The 21,301-nt window shown below is 44.3% G+C and overlaps 1 protein-coding gene across 8 annotated transcripts in view; it reads left to right on the plus strand.

The window, feature by feature from the left end:
- The window catches only part of HRH2 (histamine receptor H2), a 360,194-nt gene that overhangs the window by 211,994 nt on the left and 126,899 nt on the right, over positions 1-21,301 (plus strand). For 2 of the 8 annotated variants that reach the window (XR_012251165.1, XR_012251166.1), the window contains exon 3: positions 13,729-13,751. The exons of 4 other annotated variants lie outside the window; for them this stretch is intronic. Coding sequence is in view for 2 of the 4 variants with exons in the window: in XM_073651144.1 (XP_073507245.1) it covers positions 7,422-7,530; positions 9,986-10,135 (259 nt within the window). In the remaining 2 variants the exon portion in view is untranslated. Of the gene's footprint in view, positions 1-7,421; positions 7,531-9,985; positions 10,838-13,728; positions 13,752-21,301 lie in introns of those variants that run through there. 2 more of the 8 variants (XM_073651144.1, XM_073651147.1) reach the window with 2 other exon arrangements.

Consider the following 21,301-nt stretch of genomic DNA (forward strand, 5'->3'; position numbering starts at 1 on the left):
GAGACAATACGTTCGACCCTTTTAAACTGGGATCTGGGGATAGATGTTTTCATAGGTTTGGGATGATTGCTAGTAAAATGTAGTAGACCATTCCGGTCCGTCGATTTGCGAAAAAGATCTGTGCTAAGGCGCCCCTCAGTGTCCTTAAGTACCAAGGTGTCTAAAAAGCTAATCTGAAATTTGTCATGTGTCATGGTGAAGCCCAAATCAGGCCATGCACTGTTCAGGAAATTGTGAAATAACTCAAGGGACTCCAATGGACCGGCCCAGATGCAAAAAATGTCATCAATGAATCTTTTCCATACGATGGAGTATGACTGGAATAATTGGTTTGTGTACACCATGCAATTCTCAAAGTTGGCCATGTAGCAGTTCGCATATGGGGGGGCCACATTGGAGCCCATAGCAGTGCCCTTAATCTGAAGGTAGTAGGTGTCCTGAAATAAGAAATAGTTCTTGGTGAGGACGAGTGTGAGTAACTCGATGGAGAGGTCTATGATGGAAGGATCTATAGAAGACTCGGTCATGAGAGTCTTGACTGTGGCTATACCGGTGTCGTGAGGTATAGATGTATATAAATTTCGGACGTCAAATGTGACTAATAAAGCTTCTGGGGGCACTTGTCCCAAATTACCCAGTGTCGTCAGGAAGGCTCCTGTATCCAGTAGAAAAGCCGGACTTCTCTGAGTAAGAGGAGTCAAGATTTTCTCCAGGAAAATGGCCAGAGGAGAGAGAAGAGAGTCCGTGGAGGCTACGATCGGTCGGCCCGGAGGATTTATTAAGCTTTTGTGAATTTTCGGTAGTATGTAGAAGACCGGTGTCACAGGGTGTGTTTTAGTGAGGAATTCGCATGTTTTAGTGTCAATAACACCGGCTCCAGCAAATCGGTCAGTAACAGTCTTGATCAATTTGCTGAATTGAAAGGTGGGGTCATGAGATAGACGGCGATACGTGGTGGAGTCGTTAAGTTGTCGTTCGATTTCAGCGATGTATTGTGTACTGTCCATCACCACTATGGCACCCCCTTTATCAGCGGGTTTGATAATGATGTTTTTGTCCTGTCTCAGGCTGTTAAGGGCCTGTTGGTCAAGAGATGATAAATTGGATTCGTAGTGTAACTTGCCTCTGTCAGCTTTGGACCGAAGGTCCTGAAATGCACTGTCAACGAAACCAATGAATGTTTCGAGGGCATGTGAGCCTTGAGGTGGTCTATATGGGCTGCGAGTATAGAGGCCTAGGCTTTTGGAAGTAATGGCTACCTGGGGTTCTGAGGAAGATACTGACACGTGATCAGTGGCAACAGGACCGGTTGTTTGGGCAAAATGAACCTTCAATCTAAGTGAGCGATAGAACCGTTGAAGTTCCATCTCCAGTTTGAAGGTATTCGGGCGATAAGAGGGGCAAAAGGAAAGTCCTTTCTGTAATAGGGAGGTTTGGGCACCGTTCAAGGTTTTAGATGATATATTTACCACCAGGGGCGTTGGGTCTGCGAGCGAGTTATCCTGGTGAAATCCATGCCTCCTCTGATGCTGCCCGCCTCTTCGCGTCTTCTTCTGGATGGGCGTCTTTTGTACTGTCCTAAAAAACGAGAAGAGGAAACAGATTGGTCTCTTCTGTCGGTCTCCGAACCTGAAGAGGAGATATCTGTTGATGAGTGGAAAAAACGGCGAGAATTTCCCCCCGTGGTACGTTTCTCTTGCCATCGGTAGACTCTTTGTAGTTCGTAGTCCTCAGTGTCTCTCTGGAATTTTTGTCTTTTCCGGGTCTCGGTTTCCTGTCGGTGTAGATCAATGTTAGTTTTAATCTTAGCTTGTAAGGTGGACCACTCATCAGCATTGAATGTAGATGAGAGTTGTCTCTCGGTGTTCTTGATCTGATCCCTCGTTGAAGAAATCGCCTTATTTAGAAAGTCTACAGTTAATGTCATGAGATCAAGTGAACATTTGTTAAGAATCTGTTCAAAACGGTTGCAGTAATCCGGTAGATCAGAGAAAAGGGAGGGTCTTAAGGGTACTCTGAGACCTCTGGGTATACGTTGGACCCTCAGATATTCTGTAAGGGTGGCACAGTGAAGTTCAAGATTGGTGAGGTGTCTCTGTTCTTTTTCAAGATCACGACCTCTGGTTTCCTTAGGGGGGACCCTCAAAAAATCACAAGATAAATTAGCTTGTGCAAGTATGGAAGAGGCTTCTTCCGCGTTGTAAGAAAAAGTGTTGGAAGTCATATCCCGACAGCGTGCAGGTGGACCGGTAAATCAGATAAATGAAAAAATCACCGCACAGCTGTTGATGAGTGGTGCTCGAGTAGGGGCCGAACCCGTAACATATAAGAATAACCTCGGCACTCAATGGATATGCAAAGAAGGTAATTTTATTATGCAGTCCACACAAAAAAATAAACGTTTCGGTCACAGTTGACCTTCATCAGTATTGCTGCAAAATAAGTAGATGCAGTCAGAAAATAATAAAATGAAAACAAAATAATACATTCAAGGATTATAACATAAAGTATAAATGCAACTCAATGGGATATGGGAAGGAAAGTGGAATAAGGGTGGAGGAGGATGTAGGGTAGAGGAGGATGTAGTTAATAGAGGCGGAAGAAAACATACCAAGAGGAAGGAGAAGGTGTATGTGGCTGGATGGTCCAGAAGAAAGGTTTCTGGAGTTACCTGTGTAAAAGTATATGCAGAGGTAAGGCGCCAGGTATAATGGAGACACACAGTCTAAAAGACATAGTAAAAATACCTGAGTAGTAGTAGAAGTAGTAGTGAATGAGGAGAACTGTATAACGCGGTATCCCCCGTTCGTATGATATGGACAAAAGGTAACAAGGCTTCCTGGAAGCGTATAAATTTAAAGAGGTGAGACGCTTGCTGAAGAGCAGTGTATGTCCAGGGAGAGACAGTACTATACCTGGGTGAAGAGGGCAGAGCTACGCGGTATCCCCCGCTAGTAGAAGGCACAGGTAAGAGGTGTGGAGGGTCCCTATTTATATATGTAGTGAGAGGAACGAGGCTCTGCAGAGCGCGCTAGAGCGGAAGAGGAAGTGACGTCACCGGATGTGACGCATGCGGTCCAGAGGCTTGCGTTCCACCAACAGGAAGTGACCGGCCGAGAGAATCAGGAGATCTGGGCAAGCGCAGTAGTCAAGGAAACGGAGGAGGGGACTGGAGGGGAGAGCAGGAATGGAAGGCAGGGCTTTCTAGGGAGAAAAGAAACAACGAATGAGTACATGTAAACCGAGCATTGTGCATCATATACTATAGAAATATAGTCATGTTAAAGAGATACATTGAATGACAATATAAATCAGAGTTACTAGTTACATTACAGAAAACAGCGTGGCTGAGCATAAAATCACGATATAGAGCAGGGTACTATGTATCCTATTAGATGAAAGCAGATAAGTCATATTCCCTGTTCAGACCTTTGGGGGTCCTGGAATCCAACTCGTGGATCCAGAATGCTTCCCTTTGTTTGAGACGTAAGATCCGATTACCACCTCTGCGTAATGGTGGTACCTGTTCCAGGATTTGGAATCTAAGTTGTGATATATTATGTCCTACTGTAATGAAATGGTGCGGGATCGGTAGTAACATATTTCTACATCTGATTGTCGATTTGTGTTTAGAAATACGATCTTTTATAGGTTGTGTGGTTTCTCCAATGTAAATCATGCCACACGGACATTTAATGAGGTAAACCACAAACGAACTGTCACATGTGAAGTAATTTTTGATGGTGTATCTCTTGCCTGACTGGGGATGAAAAACGGAACTGCCTTTAAGCACATTATTGCATTGATGGCAATGAAGGCATGGGAATGTGCCTGATTTAGGATTGCAGAGAAAGCGTTGTGTCTGGCCTGTTTTGTTGCTGCCAATATCAGCATGTACCAGTGCATCTTTGATGTTGGGAGCTCTTTTGAAACAGGGCATAAAAGGTTGTTTAAATGACAATATGGTAGGGTGTGCTTCTTGTAGTAAGTGCCAATGTTTTTTTATGGTTTTGTGAATCAGATAGGCATAAGGATGAAATGTATGAACAAAAGGGATGCGTTCCTTGGAGCCCGAAGCCGTATTGTTGCTGGAATTCCCTGTTCCGAGTTGGAGAGTGGAAGAGGGGTAACCCCGTTCTCTAAATTTGGATTGCATCTCTTGTAGTCGAAGTTTTCTTGTGTCTGGATCTGAGACAATACGTTCGACCCTTTTAAACTGGGATCTGGGGATAGATGTTTTCATAGGTTTGGGATGATTGCTAGTAAAATGTAGTAGACCATTCCGGTCCGTCGATTTGCGAAAAAGATCTGTGCTAAGGCGCCCCTCAGTGTCCTTAAGTACCAAGGTGTCTAAAAAGCTAATCTGAAATTTGTCATGTGTCATGGTGAAGCCCAAATCAGGCCATGCACTGTTCAGGAAATTGTGAAATAACTCAAGGGACTCCAATGGACCGGCCCAGATGCAAAAAATGTCATCAATGAATCTTTTCCATACGATGGAGTATGACTGGAATAATTGGTTTGTGTACACCATGCAATTCTCAAAGTTGGCCATGTAGCAGTTCGCATATGGGGGGGCCACATTGGAGCCCATAGCAGTGCCCTTAATCTGAAGGTAGTAGGTGTCCTGAAATAAGAAATAGTTCTTGGTGAGGACGAGTGTGAGTAACTCGATGGAGAGGTCTATGATGGAAGGATCTATAGAAGACTCAGTCATGAGAGTCTTGACTGTGGCTATACCGGTGTCGTGAGGTATAGATGTATATAAATTTCGGACATCAAATGTGACTAATAAAGCTTCTGGGGGCACTTGTCCCAAATTACCCAGTGTCGTCAGGAAGGCTCCTGTATCCAGTAGAAAAGCCGGACTTCTCTGAGTAAGAGGAGTCAAGATTTTCTCCAGGAAAATGGCCAGAGGAGAGAGAAGAGAGTCCGTGAAGGCTACGATCGGTCGGCCCGGAGGATTTATTAAGCTTTTGTGAATTTTCGGTAGTATGTAGAAGACCGGTGTCACAGGGTGTGTTTTAGTGAGGAATTCGCATGTTTTAGTGTCAATAACACCGGCTCCAGCAAATCGGTCAGTAACAGTCTTGATCAATTTGCTGAATTGAAAGGTGGGGTCATGAGATAGACGGCGATACGTGGTGGAGTCGTTAAGTTGTCGTTCGATTTCAGCGATGTATTGTGTACTGTCCATCACCACTATGGCACCCCCTTTATCAGCGGGTTTGATAATGATGTTTTTGTCCTGTCTCAGGCTGTTAAGGGCCTGTTGGTCAAGAGATGATAAATTGGATTCGTAGTGTAACTTGCCTCTGTCAGCTTTGGACCGAAGGTCCTGAAATGCACTGTCAACGAAACCAATGAATGTTTCGAGGGCATGTGAGCCTTGAGGTGGTCTATATGGGCTGCGAGTATAGAGGCCTAGGCTTTTGGAAGTAATGGCTACCTGGGGTTCTGAGGAAGATACTGACACGTGATCAGTGGCAACAGGACCGGTTGTTTGGGCAAAATGAACCTTCAATCTAAGTGAGCGATAGAACCGTTGAAGTTCCATCTCCAGTTTGAAGGTATTCGGGCGATAAGAGGGGCAAAAGGAAAGTCCTTTCTGTAATAGGGAGGTTTGGGCACCGTTCAAGGTTTTAGATTATATATTTACCACCAGGGGCGTTGGGTCTGCGAGCGAGTTATCCTGGTGAAATCCATGCCTCCTCTGATGCTGCCCGCCTCTTCGCGTCTTCTTCTGGATGGGCGTCTTTTGTACTGTCCTAAAAAACGAGAAGAGGAAACAGATTGGTCTCTTCTGTCGGTCTCCGAACCTGAAGAGGAGATATCTGTTGATGAGTGGAAAAAACGGCGAGAATTTCCCCCCGTGGTACGTTTCTCTTGCCATCGGTAGACTCTTTGTAGTTCGTAGTCCTCAGTGTCTCTCTGGAATTTTTGTCTTTTCCGGGTCTCGGTTTCCTGTCGGTGTAGATCAATGTTAGTTTTAATCTTAGCTTGTAAGGTGGACCACTCATCAGCATTGAATGTAGATGAGAGTTGTCTCTCGGTGTTCTTGATCTGATCCCTCGTTGAAGAAATCACCTTATTTAGAAAGTCTACAGTTAATGTCATGAGATCAAGTGAACATTTGTTAAGAATCTGTTCAAAACGGTTGCAGTAATCCGGTAGATCAGAGAAAAGGGTGGGTCTTAAGGGTACTCTGAGACCTCTGGGTATACGTTGGACCCTCAGATATTCTGTAAGGGTGGCACAGTGAAGTTCAAGATTGGTGAGGTGTCTCTGTTCTTTTTCAAGATCACGACTTCTGGTTTCCTTAGGGGGGACCCTCAAAAAATCACAAGATAAATTAGCTTGTGCAAGTATGGAAGAGGCTTCTTCCGCGTTGTAAGAAAAAGTGTTGGAAGTCATATCCCGACAGCGTGCAGGTGGACCGGTAAATCAGATATTCCACTTTCCTTCCCATATCCCATTGAGTTGCATTCATACTTTATGTTATAATCCTTGAATGTATTATTTTGTTTTCATTTTATTATTTTCTGACTGCATCTACTTATTTTGCAGCAATACTGATGAAGGTCAACTGTGACCGAAACGTTTATTTTTTTGTGTGGACTGCATAATAAAATTACCTTCTTTGCATATCCATTGAGTGCCGAGGTTATTCTTATATGTTACGGGTTCGGCCCCTACTCGAGCACCACTCATCAACAGCTGTGCGGTGATTTTTTCATTTATCTGATTTACCGGTCCACCTGCACGCTGTCGGGATATGACTTCCAACACTTTTTCTTACAACTCGGAAGAAGCCTCTTCCATACTTGCACAAGCTAATTTATCTTGTGATTTTTTGAGGGTCCCCCCTAAGGAAACCAGAGGTCGTGATCTTGAAAAAGAACAGAGACACCTCACCAATCTTGAACTTCACTGTGCCACCCTTACAGAATATCTGAGGGTCCAACGTATACCCAGAGGTCTCAGAGTACCCTTAAGACCCTCCCTTTTCTCTGATCTACCGGATTACTGCAACCGTTTTGAACAGATTCTTAACAAATGTTCACTTGATCTCATGACATTAACTGTAGACTTTCTAAATAAGGCGATTTCTTCAACGAGGGATCAGATCAAGAACACCGAGAGACAACTCTCATCTACATTCAATGCTGATGAGTGGTCCACCTTACAAGCTAAGATTAAAACTAACATTGATCTACACCGACAGGAAACCGAGACCCGGAAAAGACAAAAATTCCAGAGAGACACTGAGGACTACGAACTACAAAGAGTCTACCGATGGCAAGAGAAACGTACCACGGGGGGAAATTCTCGCCGTTTTTTCCACTCATCAACAGATATCTCCTCTTCAGGTTCGGAGACCGACAGAAGAGACCAATCTGTTTCCTCTTCTCGTTTTTTAGGACAGTACAAAAGACGCCCATCCAGAAGAAGACGCGAAGAGGCGGGCAGCATCAGAGGAGGCATGGATTTCACCAGGATAACTCGCTCGCAGACCCAACGCCCCTGGTGGTAAATATATCATCTAAAACCTTGAACGGTGCCCAAACCTCCCTATTACAGAAAGGACTTTCCTTTTGCCCCTCTTATCGCCCGAATACCTTCAAACTGGAGATGGAACTTCAACGGTTCTATCGCTCACTTAGATTGAAGGTTCATTTTGCCCAAACAACCGGTCCTGTTGCCACTGATCACGTGTCAGTATCTTCCTCAGAACCCCAGGTAGCCATTACTTCCAAAAGCCTAGGCCTCTATACTCGCAGCCCATATAGACCACCTCAAGGCTCACATGCCCTCGAAACATTCATTGGTTTCGTTGACAGTGCATTTCAGGACCTTCGGTCCAAAGCTGACAGAGGCAAGTTACACTACGAATCCAATTTATCATCTCTTGACCAACAGGCCCTTAACAGCCTGAGACAGGACAAAAACATCATTATCAAACCCGCTGATAAAGGGGGTGCCATAGTGGTGATGGACAGTACACAATACATCGCTGAAATCGAACGACAACTTAACGACTCCACCACGTATCGCCGTCTATCTCATGACCCCACCTTTCAATTCAGCAAATTGATCAAGACTGTTACTGACCGATTTGCTGGAGCCGGTGTTATTGACACTAAAACATGCGAATTCCTCACTAAAACACACCCTGTGACACCGGTCTTCTACATACTACCGAAAATTCACAAAAGCTTAATAAATCCTCCGGGCCGACCGATCGTAGCCTCCACGGACTCTCTTCTCTCTCCTCTGGCCATTTTCCTGGAGAAAATCTTGACTCCTCTTACTCAGAGAAGTCCGGCTTTTCTACTGGATACAGGAGCCTTCCTGACGACACTGGGTAATTTGGGACAAGTGCCCCCAGAAGCTTTATTAGTCACATTTGACGTCCGAAATTTATATACATCTATACCTCACGACACCGGTATAGCCACAGTCAAGACTCTCATGACCGAGTCTTCTATAGATCCTTCCATCATAGACCTCTCCATCGAGTTACTCACACTCGTCCTCACCAAGAACTATTTCTTATTTCAGGACACCTACTACCTTCAGATTAAGGGCACTGCTATGGGCTCCAATGTGGCCCCCCCATATGCGAACTGCTACATGGCCAACTTTGAGAATTGCATGGTGTACACAAACCAATTATTCCAGTCATACTCCATCGTATGGAAAAGATTCATTGATGACATTTTTTGCATCTGGGCCGGTCCATTGGAGTCCCTTGAGTTATTTCACAATTTCCTGAACAGTGCATGGCCTGATTTGGGCTTCACCATGACACATGACAAATTTCAGATTAGCTTTTTAGACACCTTGGTACTTAAGGACACTGAGGGGCGCCTTAGCACAGATCTTTTTCGCAAATCGACGGACCGGAATGGTCTACTACATTTTACTAGCAATCATCCCAAACCTATGAAAACATCTATCCCCAGATCCCAGTTTAAAAGGGTCGAACGTATTGTCTCAGATCCAGACACAAGAAAACTTCGACTACAAGAGATGCAATCCAAATTTAGAGAACGGGGTTACCCCTCTTCCACTCTCCAACTCGGAACAGGGAATTCCAGCAACAATACGGCTTCGGGCTCCAAGGAACGCATCCCTTTTGTTCATACATTTCATCCTTATGCCTATCTGATTCACAAAACCATAAAAAAACATTGGCACTTACTACAAGAAGCACACCCTACCATATTGTCATTTAAACAACCTTTTATGCCCTGTTTCAAAAGAGCTCCCAACATCAAAGATGCACTGGTACATGCTGATATTGGCAGCAACAAAACAGGCCAGACACAACGCTTTCTCTGCAATCCTAAATCAGGCACATTCCCATGCCTTCATTGCCATCAATGCAATAATGTGCTTAAAGGCAGTTCCGTTTTTCATCCCCAGTCAGGCAAGAGATACACCATCAAAAATTACTTCACATGTGACAGTTCGTTTGTGGTTTACCTCATTAAATGTCCGTGTGGCATGATTTACATTGGAGAAACCACACAACCTATAAAAGATCGTATTTCTAAACACAAATCGACAATCAGATGTAGAAATATGTTACTACCGATCCCGCACCATTTCATTACAGTAGGACATAATATATCACAACTTAAATTCCAAATCCTGGAACAGGTACCACCATTACGCAGAGGTGGTAATCGGATCTTACGTCTCAAACAAAGGGAAGCATTCTGGATCCACGAGTTGGATTCCAGGACCCCCAAAGGTCTGAACAGGGAATATGACTTATCTGCTTTCATCTAATAGGATACATAGTACCCTGCTCTATATCGTGATTTTATGCTCAGCCACGCTGTTTTCTGTAATGTAACTAGTAACTCTGATTTATATTGTCATTCAATGTATCTCTTTAACATGACTATATTTCTATAGTATATGATGCACAATGCTCGGTTTACATGTACTCATTCGTTGTTTCTTTTCTCCCTAGAAAGCCCTGCCTTCCATTCCTGCTCTCCCCTCCAGTCCCCTCCTCCGTTTCCTTGACTACTGCGCTTGCCCAGATCTCCTGATTCTCTCGGCCGGTCACTTCCTGTTGGTGGAACGCAAGCCTCTGGACCGCACGCGTCACATCCGGTGACGTCACTTCCTCTTCCGCTCTAGCGCGCTCTGCAGCGCCTCGTTCCTCTCACTACATATATAAATAAAGACCCTCCACACCTCTTACCTGTGCCTTCTACTAGCGGGGGATACCGCGTAGCTCTGCCCTCTTCACCCAGGTATAGTACTGTCTCTCCCTGGACATACACTGCTCTTCAGCAAGCGTCTCACCTCTTTAAATTTATACGCTTCCAGGAAGCCTTGTTACCTTTTGTCCATATCATACGAACGGGGGATACCGCGTTATACAGTTCTCCTCATTCACTACTACTTCTACTACTACTCAGGTATTTTTACTATGTCTTTTAGACTGTGTGTCTCCATTATACCTGGCGCCTTACCTCTGCATATACTTTTACACAGGTAACTCCAGAAACCTTTCTTCTGGACCATCCAGCCACATACACCTTCTCCTTCCTCTTGGTATGTTTTCTTCCGCCTCTATTAACTACATCCTCCTCTACCCTACATCCTCCTCCACCCTTATTCCACTTTCCTTCCCATATCCCATTGAGTTGCATTTATACTTTATGTTATAATCCTTGAATGTATTATTTTGTTTTCATTTTATTATTTTCTGACTGCATCTACTTATTTTGCAGCAATACTGATGAAGGTCAACTGTGACCGAAACGTTTATTTTTTTGTGTGGACTGCATAATAAAATTACCTTCTTTGCATATCCATTGAGTGCCGAGGTTATTCTTATATGGGCATACATTGAGACCCGGCGGTTATACCTGCAGTCCATGGGTTCTGTAGTCAGGGGGCAGTTAGCAACCACATGTCCCGGCCCCTGACACCGCCAGCACCTCATGGTGGAGGTACTGATAGGTCTTATGACCATTTGGGTGGGAACCCGTCTCCAGCCACTCTCACTCCGGGGTACCCCTTCAGCACGGGTACGGTGCTGACTGTCCTCAGCAGACGGATGCGACCCCTTTCCCAGTTCCTGGGTTGGCAGGGATAGGCGTGACAGCCACGAGGGGGCAGAGTCTCGGATAAAGTCCTAAGTGGCAGAGTAGCGCTCGATCAGGCTGACCACCTGGTCGAGGGTGCCGGGGTATGCCTCAGTCACTGTGCCCACATTCTCCACCAAGCTGTAAGGCGGCAGTGTTCACACCGTGCAGTAACTGAGGCAGTGACCCAAGCAAGTATAACATAAACAGCTTTTATTCAGCACTCACGGGTTAACAGAAAGTCCTCCGGCTCGCAGCTGGGTTAACAGAGAGTCCATACACAATGGTTGCCATGGGCAACGGCCGTGCCATGCCGCTCAGAACCTGCAGGTGCAGAGCCTTCCCAGGCGTGGGTTCAGCTTTTTACAGACCTGCCGAGTTTTACTGCTATTCTCCTAGCAGGTCCCAACACTGAACAACCCTAACCCTTAGTGCAGGGCTTTTAAAGGACCTGTGGCAAGAGCCACTGGAAAACCCGGGTTGGAGGGAGGAGGCCACCCCACTGCCTTCCTGTAGCCTCCCCCAAGAAATGAAGGCCCTGCCAGGTTTTACTAATCTGCCTTAGCCAGAGAGCCTGACCAGGTCAATGCTCACCTTCATTCCTGCATTGCAGCCGCAGGTGAGTTTGTGACTGCAATGCACTCCAATGGATTTAATAGGTCTCTGTACACATTGTGGGGGATATATAACGACCCTCGTATACGATCCCGGTCACTGCCTCACAGCTTACATATATGTTTTTTTTCTGGTTAGCCAATAAAGGTATCACTCCAAGAATACTTTTGTCATTTTTGGGCATAATATAATAATAATATAACTTTGTATTGTACATCATTTTATTGCATGAAATAAGTATTTGATACAATAGAAAAACAGAACTTAATATTTGGTATTGAAACTTTTGTTTGCAATTACAGAGGTCAGATTTTTCCTGTAGTTCTTGACTAATTTTGCACACACTGCAGCAGGGATTTTGGCCCACTCCTCCATACAGATCTTCTCCAGATTTTTCAGGTTTTGAGGACTATCATTGAGCAACATTGAGTTTCAGCTCCCTCCAAAGATTCTCTATTAGGATCAGGTCTGGAGACTGGCTAGGCCACTGCAGCATCTTGAAATGCTTCTTAAGGAGCCACTCCTTAGTTGCCCTGGTTGTGTGTTTCGGGTCATTGTCAAACTAGAAAACTCAGCCACAACCCATCTTCAGTGTTCTTACTGAGGGAAGGAGGTTGTTAGCCAAAATCTTGCAATACATGACCCTTCAATATGGTGTAGTCGTCCTGTCCCCTTTGCAGAAAAGTACCCCCAAAGTATGATGTTTCCCCCACCATGCTTCACGGTTGGGGTGGTATTCTTGGGGTTGTACTCATTCTTCTTTTTCCTTCAAACAAGGTGAGTGGAGTTGATACCAAAAAGTTCTATTTTGGTCTCATCTGACCACATAAACTTCTCCCATGCCTCCTCTGGATCATCCAGATGGTCATTGGCAAACTTCAAATGGGCCTGGACATGTGCTGGCGTGAGCAAGGGGACCTTGCCTGCCCTGCAGGATTTTAATTCATGATGGCGTAGTGTGTTACTAACAGTAATGTTTGAGACTGTGGTCCCAGCTTTCTTCAGGTCATTGACAAGGTACTCCCATGTAGTTCTGGGCTGATTCCTTACCTTTTTCAGAATCATCCTTGCCCCGTGAGGCGAGATATTGCATGCAGCCCCAGACCGAGGAAGATTGACAGTCATCTTGGGTTTCTTCCATTTTCTAATAATTGTGCCAACAGTTGTTGCCTTCTCACCAAGCTGCTTGCCTATTGTCCTATTGGTACCTCAGAAGAAGGCTAAGTGAGCCGAAATGTACATAGGGTATGTGACGCCTTCTAGCCCACAGCAGGTAATTAGTTCCTATCAGCAACATTTCTGGTGGTGTTAGGGAGATACAGTACGTAGTAAATATACACCACACTACTTTAGGTTTAGTTGTGTGAATACACAGCAATATACTACACAGTGGTGTATTTTCTATGGATTAGACATGTATAATACTAAACGGCTGTTGTGAGTTATGGTGCCACCTGGTAGTTTTTCCATTTTTTAAATGTCATGTGTTTTTATAAGAACATTTTTTCAATAAAGATTAGTTGTTAATATTAAATAATTCTCTTTGGGCGCTGTTTTTCTATATGATTTGTGTATTGAAGTATACAATATCCATGTAGAACTCTAGGCATATTAGGGGATCCTATGTGTTGTTTAATAATGCCGTGTAAGTGGACAGTCTTAATTGCCTATTGTCCTGTAGCCCATCCCAGCCTTGTGCAAGTCTACAATTTTGTCCCTGGTGTCCTTAGACTGCTCTTTGTTCTTGGCCTGGTGGAGAGGTTGAAGTGTGATTGATTGAATGTGTGGACAGGTGTATTTTTTAGAGGTAATGAGTTCAAATAGCTGCAATTAACAAAAGTAATGAGCGCAGAGTAAGAGGGTTTCTTAACGAAACACTAACAGGTCTGTGAGAGACAGAATTTTTGCTGGTTGGTGATTAAATACTTATTTCATGCAATAAAATGCAATTTAATTATTTAAAAATCTTACAATGTGATTTTCTGGTTTTTATTTTTAGATTCTCTCTTTTGCAGTTGAAGTGTAAGTACGATAAAAATTTCAGACCTCTCCATTTTTTGTAGGTGGGAAAACCTGCAAAATCAGCAGTGTATCAAACATTAATTTTCCCCACTGTATCTCTCTTTATCTATCTACCCCATATCTATCTATCTATCTATCTATCTATCTATCTATCTATCTATCTATCTATCATAGATGCGATGGTTTGCAGCAGTTTTGTGACACATTTATTTTTTTGCAATGGTCTAAAATAAATGACTAAGGAATGATTTCCTATTTAGCTATTTTATATTCGTACATCCTCAAAATCTCTTTATAAACAAGAACATAGTTGTAGAATTTCTCTAAAGTCTGCTGTCATTTATTTATCTAAATAAGTATGGACACAAAACTAATTGTTCTATTAAAGCCAAGAAAGCAGAAAACTTTAAAACAAAGTTTATAAAGGTATTATGATAATATACCGACAGACCAAGATCATATGATATTTTATTAAATCTGTTTGCGATGCAGTCACTCAGATATACAGGAGCATGCCATATTTGTAGCATTGAAATATATGACCTTCTACGAATTCTATATTGTTGTATTTTTTGTTAAAAATCTCTTCTCTCATGTGGCATGACCTACATTGCTTAATATATGTACAAATGTAGAAAAAATATTTATTCTATTAAAGAGGAAATTGTGATAGGTAAACTGTATATCTTAAAATGTAATGCATTTGCTTATATAATACATGTATATCCATATGCCCTCAATTAACATGGGGCAGCAGTCATCCCACGGCTAGAGTAGGATCTCAACACCTGCTGAGAACTGGCTGCTATTAAACCCCTGTTACTATGACATAGAGCACCCTTTTTCAACTGCTAGTGCCTTTATACAGTGGCATGAAGTGAATATTTTGGCACCCAAAGAAAAATCTCCAACAGGACCCTTAAGTACTCCTAGTCTGTAATAGTATTGAACAGCTCATATGGGAAAAAATGACCTTTTGGGTTTCCCTTAGATACCTTCTTAGCTGTTTCACTCTAGGATCCAGCAGCTACCTCCTTCCTGCTAATTGACACCATGGCCCGGGTGTTTAAATAGATTCACTTTGCAGCAGGGAGGGGCTGGTGATACTCACATCTTTCCTTGTGAATGTTTGGAGCTCTCAGACTGCTATCTTCCTCTGTGGTGCTAGGAGGATGCTTGGAGTTATCTCTCTGAAGTCGGCTAAAGCTAAGCTACTTTCCCCCGTGTCTATCTCCCTTGTTGTCTTTAGTTGTCAGTGGGGATCAACTAGTGCTCATCCCCCCTTCCCTATCAAGGGCAAAGCGCTAGGGAAATACCGGGTTTAAGCTCGCATGCGTGCGTGTGGTGAGGAACCAATGCAGGGACGTTAGTGGAGACAGGGTGATACAGTGCCTACAAGTAGTATTCAACCCCCTGCAGATTTAGCTGGTTGACACATGCGGAATTAACTTGGCATTGTGACATTTGTACTGTAGATCAGCCTGGAAGTGGGAAATGCACTGCAGCAAATTTTTTTTTTTTTAAAAAACGTTAAAAGTTAATTCAGAGTGTCATTTATTATTCAACCCCTCAAACCACAAGAATTCTGTTTGGTCCCCCAAAAGTATTAAGAAGTAGTTCAGGCACCAAGAATAATGAGCTTCACATGTGTGGATTAAAGATCTCTTTTGCCAACCTTTTCTGACTATTTAAGACCCTCCCCAAACTTGTGAACAGCACTCAGACATGGTCAACATGGGAAAGACAAAGGAGCATTCCAAGGCCATCAGAGACAAGATCGTGGAGGGTCACAAGGCTGGCAAGGGGTGCAAAACCCTTTCCAAGGAGTTGGGCCTACCTGTCTCCACTGTTGGGAGCATCATCCATAAGTGGAAGGCTTATGGAACTACTGTTAGCCTTCCACGGCCAGGACAGCCTTTGAAAGTGTCCTCCCGTGCCGAGGCCAGGCTTGTCCGAAGAGTCAAGGCTAACCCAAGGACAACAAGGAAGGAGCTCCGGGAAGATCTCATGGCAGTGGGGACATTGGTTTCAGTCAATACCATAAGTAACGTACTCCACCGCAATGGTCTCCGTTCCAGACGAGCCCGTAAGGTACCTTTACTTTCAAAGCGTCATGTCAAGGCTCGTCTACAGTTTGCTCATGATCACTTGGAGGACTCTGAGACAGACTGGTTCAAGGTTCTATGGTCAGATGAGACCAAGATCGAGATCTTTGGTGCCAACCACACACGTGACGTTTGGAGACTGGATGGCACTGCATACGACCCCAAGAATACCATCCCTACAGTCAAGCATGGTGGTGGCAGCATCATGTTGTGGGGCTGTTTCTCTGCCAAGGGGCCTGGCCATCTGGTCCACATCCATGGGAAGATGGATAGCACGGCCTACCTGGAGATTTTGGCCAAGAACCTCCGCTCCTCCATCAAGGATCTTAAGATGGGTCGTAATTTCATCTTCCAACAAGACAACGACCCAAAGCACACAGCCAAGAAAACCAAGGCCTGGTTCAAGAGGGAAAAAGTCAAGGTGTTGGAGTGGCCTAGTCAGTCTCCTGACCTTAACCGAATTGAAAACTTGTGGAAGGAGCTCAAGAATAAAGTCCACATGAGACACCCAAAGAACCTAGATAACTTGGAGAAGATCTGCATGGAGGAGTGGGCCAAGATAACTCCACAGACCTGTGCCGGCCTGATCAGGTCTTATAAAAGATGATTATTAGCTGTAATTGCAAACAAGGGTTATTCCACAAAATATTAAACATAGGGGTTGTATAATAATTGACCCACACTTTTATGTTTAAAATTTAATAAAATTCAACTGAGCAACATAACTTTTTGGTTTGTAAGATTTATGCTTCTGTTCATTAAACCTACTCTCGTTTGCAGTTTGAAGGCTGTAACTTATTTGCATCTTATCAAACAAGCTAAATCTGCAGGGGGTTGAATACTACTTGTAGGCACTGTATCAGATCAGCCTAGGAGGTCTCCACTCCCCCCTTTCCCTAGAGTCTGGGCTCCCTTTCCACCTTTCCTTTGTGTTGTACTTAGTCTTTCACACACCTTGCGTGACATTATCACTGGCCATGCACATTTGGAGAAATAAAAACTGACACTTGGGTTTAATTGTGTTTTTTCGGGCATGTTTATTTTTTCCTTTCTCCTTGGTATGCATTCAGTTGCAGAGCTCGCAGAGTGGCTGCGCACTCTTTCTCTGGAGGTGAATGACCTCCGCTGTGAGGATCAGCAACAGCATCAGCGGCTACAGGTCGCTAATGTGGGGGCCTCTGCAGGTAGGCCCGTCCAGCCTGAACTCAAGGATGCCCTCCCGGACAGGTTTTCAGGAGGTAGGGACAAAGTTTTTTGTATTCAAGGAGGCCTGTAAACTGTATTTTAAACTTCGACCTTACTCCTCTGGTAGTGAGAATGACTCAGCCCTTAGAGACCAATTTTGTGAGGGTCTTTCTGAAAGGTTGAAAGATGCCTTGGTATACAGTATATGAAACCCCTTAGTCCTTGGAGGCTGCCATGTCATTGGTCTTGATAGACGCCTTCGGGATAGACAAGTGAGACCACCTTCTCCGGGGCCTTCTTGTCAGGGTTATGTACCTCTGCCGGGGGAGTGGTCTGGCGGTGAACCAGTATTGGGGAAGGGTGGAGGAACCCATGCAGTTAGGGGGTCTCTTTACATCATACATTTCCCCAGAGATTTACAAGAAAATGGTGTATGTTTTTTTGTGTGAAAAAGGGACATTTTATTGGGACCTGTCCTTTAATTCCTAAACAAAAGCAGACTTGGTTAACTCTAGGTAGTCTAGAGTTGGATAAGCAAGGGGTACATTTGTCGCCAAACTGCAGTTCCCGGTTTGTCCTCTCAGCAGAGGTGGTGCTAGAGAGCAAAATTGAGAAAATTTCTGTGTTTGTTGACAGTGGAGCCAGAGTCAGCATGATGAGTTTGTGAAAACTCATGGTCTTGCTTGCGCTACTTTAGCTAAGCCTATTTCCATCTTCGCCATTGAATCTGCGTCATTTGCACAGAAAGCATTTCCTCAGATTGTACATAATGTAAAACTGATGATGGGATCAGTTCATTGTGAAATAATCTCTTGCTATGTCCTGGACTGTCTTCTCATCCCATGTTTTGGGTCTTCCCTGACTGGTGAAACATAATCCATTGGTAGATTGGCAAGCCGGGGAGATTATTGGATGGGGAGATTACTGCCATGAGAACTGTTCAGATATTTGCCTTGCTACAGTCTCTACGGAAATATTACCTGCTTTTCTGTCTGGTTTTGAGGAAGTATTTTCTGTGAGGGAGTGTCAGGATTTACCTCCTCATCGTGCATATGACTGTCCTATTAACCTGACCCCCAAAGCTAAACTACCGAAGTCCAGATTGTATAATCTTTCTGGCCCTGAGAGACAAGTCATGAAGGATTTCATTACTGAAAGTATGGAGAAGGGCCACATTAGGCCTTCATCTTCGCCTGTGGCGGCAGGGTTTTTCTTTGAGAAGAAAAAAGATGGCGGTCTACGTCCCTGTTTAAATTTCCAGGAATTAAATCAAATTACCATCCGAGATCCATACCCTCTTCCTCTGATTCCTGATTTGTTCAGCCAGGCTGTAGGAGCTAAGGTGTTCTCCAAGTTGGATTTAAGGAGAGCCTACAATTTGGTTAGAAGCAGAGAAGGAGACAAATGGAAAACAGCATTTAATACCCCTGAAGGGCATTTTGATAGTCCGGTTATGCCTTTCGGTTTGACCAATGCACCTGCGGTATTCCAGCATTTCATAAATTATATTTTCCATCATTTGGTGGGGAGGTTAGTGGTGGTCTATCTGGATGATATTTTGATTTACTCATCTGATTTCGCGACACATCGGGGGCATGTTAAACAGATGCTCCAGATATTAAAAGATAACAAACTTTATGCCAAACTAGAAAAATGTGTTTTTGCCGATCAGGAGGTGCATTTTTTGGAGAACTTGTTGTCATCTTCGGGTTTTCGGATGGATCCGGAGAAGATCCGTGCAGTTCTTGATTGAGACCGTCCCAAGAACCTGAAGGCACTACAACGTTTTCTGGGCTTTACTAATTTTTACCGGAAATTCATCCAAAATTACTCAGTAATTGTGAAACCCCTTACTGACATGACTAAGATGGGGTCTGATTTTTCCAAAAGCTCGGATGCCTCCCTCCAGGCTTTTTCTTCCTTAAATAATTATTTTGCCACTGCACATATACTCAGTAAACCATTTATTGTGGAAGTTGATGCGTCGGATGTGGGGGATTGGGCTGTGTTGTCTCAGGGTCCGTCCCCTAGTAAATGGCGTCCATGCACCTTCTTTTCTATAAAACTGTCCTCGGCTGAAAGACATTATGACGTGGGTAATAGGTAACTTTTGGCTATCAAATCGGTGTTTGAAGAATGGCGACATTGGTTGGAGGAGGCTGTCCATCCCATTACTGTTATTACTGACCATAAGAACCTGTCATATCTCCAGTCAGCTAAACGTCTCAACCCTAGGCAAGTCAGATGGTCCCTGTTTATTACTAGGTTCAATTTTGTTGTCACTTTTCTTCCAGGGGTCAAAAATGTCAAGGCTGATGCTTTGTCCTGGAGCTTCCCTGGTGGTGGTGACCATAAGAACCCTGCCCCGATATTACAGAAGGGGGAAGTCATTTCGGCATATTTATCCTGAACTGGAGGGTGAGGTGTTGGAGGCTCAGGGGGATGCCCCTGCCTCCTGCTCTTCAGGAAGGTTATTTGTACCATTTAATCTGCGCTGCAAAGTAATTAAGGAACATCATAACTCTGTGCTTGCTGGTCATCCAGGTGGTAAGGCAACCGCGGACCTCCTATCTCATCGTTTTTGGTGGCCGGGGTTGCATCGAGATGTGATTTAACACAAATCTACTTGTAGCATTTGCGCGCATTCTAAGGTTTAGCACACCCGTCCATCTGGCACTCTTCTTCCGCTACCTATCCCTAGTAGGCCATGGACACACTTGTCCATGAATTTTATTACTAACCTACTGGTTTCTGCAGGCAAAACAGTGGTTTTTGTGGTTGTAGATAGGTTCAGTAAAATGGTTCACGTCGTCGCATTACCTGTACTTCCAAATGCCAAGACACTTACTCAGGTGTTCATAAATGAGATTGTGAAGCTTCATGGGGTTCCCTTCGATATGGTGTCAGATCAGGGGACCCAGTTTGTTTCCAAGTTCTGGAAGGCATTCTGTTCTCAACTGGGGGTGCAGCTGTCCTTTTCCTCTGCCCTCCACCCTCAGTCGAATGGACAGACTGAGCACATCAATCCGAATTTGGAGACCTACCTCTGGTGTTTCGTCTCCCAAAATCAGAAGGATTGGGCATCCTACTTACCGCAGGCAGAATTTTTCATTAATAATCATCATCATCAAGAATCCACTGGCAGGTCACCGTTCTTCGGTGCATATGGTTACCATCCACAGTTTGGTGCTTTGGAAGTTCCTGAGAAGGAACGTTATGCTTCGCCACTCTCCTCGGTGTGTCAGGGGATTGTGAGTAATTTAAAGATCATGGGAGACAGGTATAAACGTATGGCTGACAGAAAGCGCTTGCCAGGTCCGGACGTGAATGTGAACGGCTTTGTGTGGTTATCTACCAGGAATATAAGATTGAAAGTTCCTTCTTGGAAGCTGGGATCTAGGTTTATTGGTCCCTATAAAATAACCGCCGTCATTAACCCAGCAGCGTTTCATCTTGACGTTTTTCAGGTCCTTAAGTTCCACAATGTTTTCCACAGGTCCTTACTCAAGAAGTATGTGGAACCTCTTGAGCCCTCACTTGTACTGCCACCCCAGTAATGGTTGATGGTAATCTGGAGTTTCAGATTTCGAGGATTGTAGATTCTCATCTCCAGCGACGTTCTCTACAACACTTGGTGCACTGGAAGGGTTTTGGTCCAGAGGAGAGGATGTGGGTTTCAGCATCAGAATTTAACGCTCTCAGGTTGGTTTGTTCGTTTCACACCTCTTATCCTGAGAAACCAGGTCCTGAGTGTCTGGAGGCCACTTGTAGAGAGGGTGTACTGTCACGGGTGTGTCAGATAGTCACCCTGCAGTTAGCTGCAGAAGATCTCTTCGTTTGGCATTACAGACACTTTCTTAGTTGTTTCACTCTAGGACCCAGCTGCTACCTCCTTCCTGCTAATTGACACCCTGGCCTGGGTGTTTAAATAGTTTCACTTTGCAGCAGGGAGGGGCCGGTGATACTCACATTTTCCTTGTGAATTCTTGGAGCTCTCAGACTGCTATCTTCCTCTGTGGTGCTAGGAGGATGCTTGGAGTTATCTTTCTGAAGTCGGCTAAAGCAAAGTTACTTTCCCCTGTGTTTGTCTCCCTTTTTGTCTTTAGTTGTCAGTGGGGATCGACTAGCTCACGCAAACACGGGGAGAACATACAAACTCCTTGCAGATGTTGTCCTTGGTGGGATTTGAACCCAGGACCCCAGCACTGCAAAGTTGCAGTATTAACCACTGAGCCGCCATGCTCAGTGGTTCATGACATG

This window comes from Phyllobates terribilis, unplaced genomic scaffold, assembly GCF_046119375.1.
Source record: "Phyllobates terribilis strain yellow unplaced genomic scaffold, ASM4611937v1 Scaffold_11__3_contigs__length_659146591, whole genome shotgun sequence".
Taxonomy (NCBI): Eukaryota; Metazoa; Chordata; class Amphibia; order Anura; family Dendrobatidae; genus Phyllobates; species Phyllobates terribilis.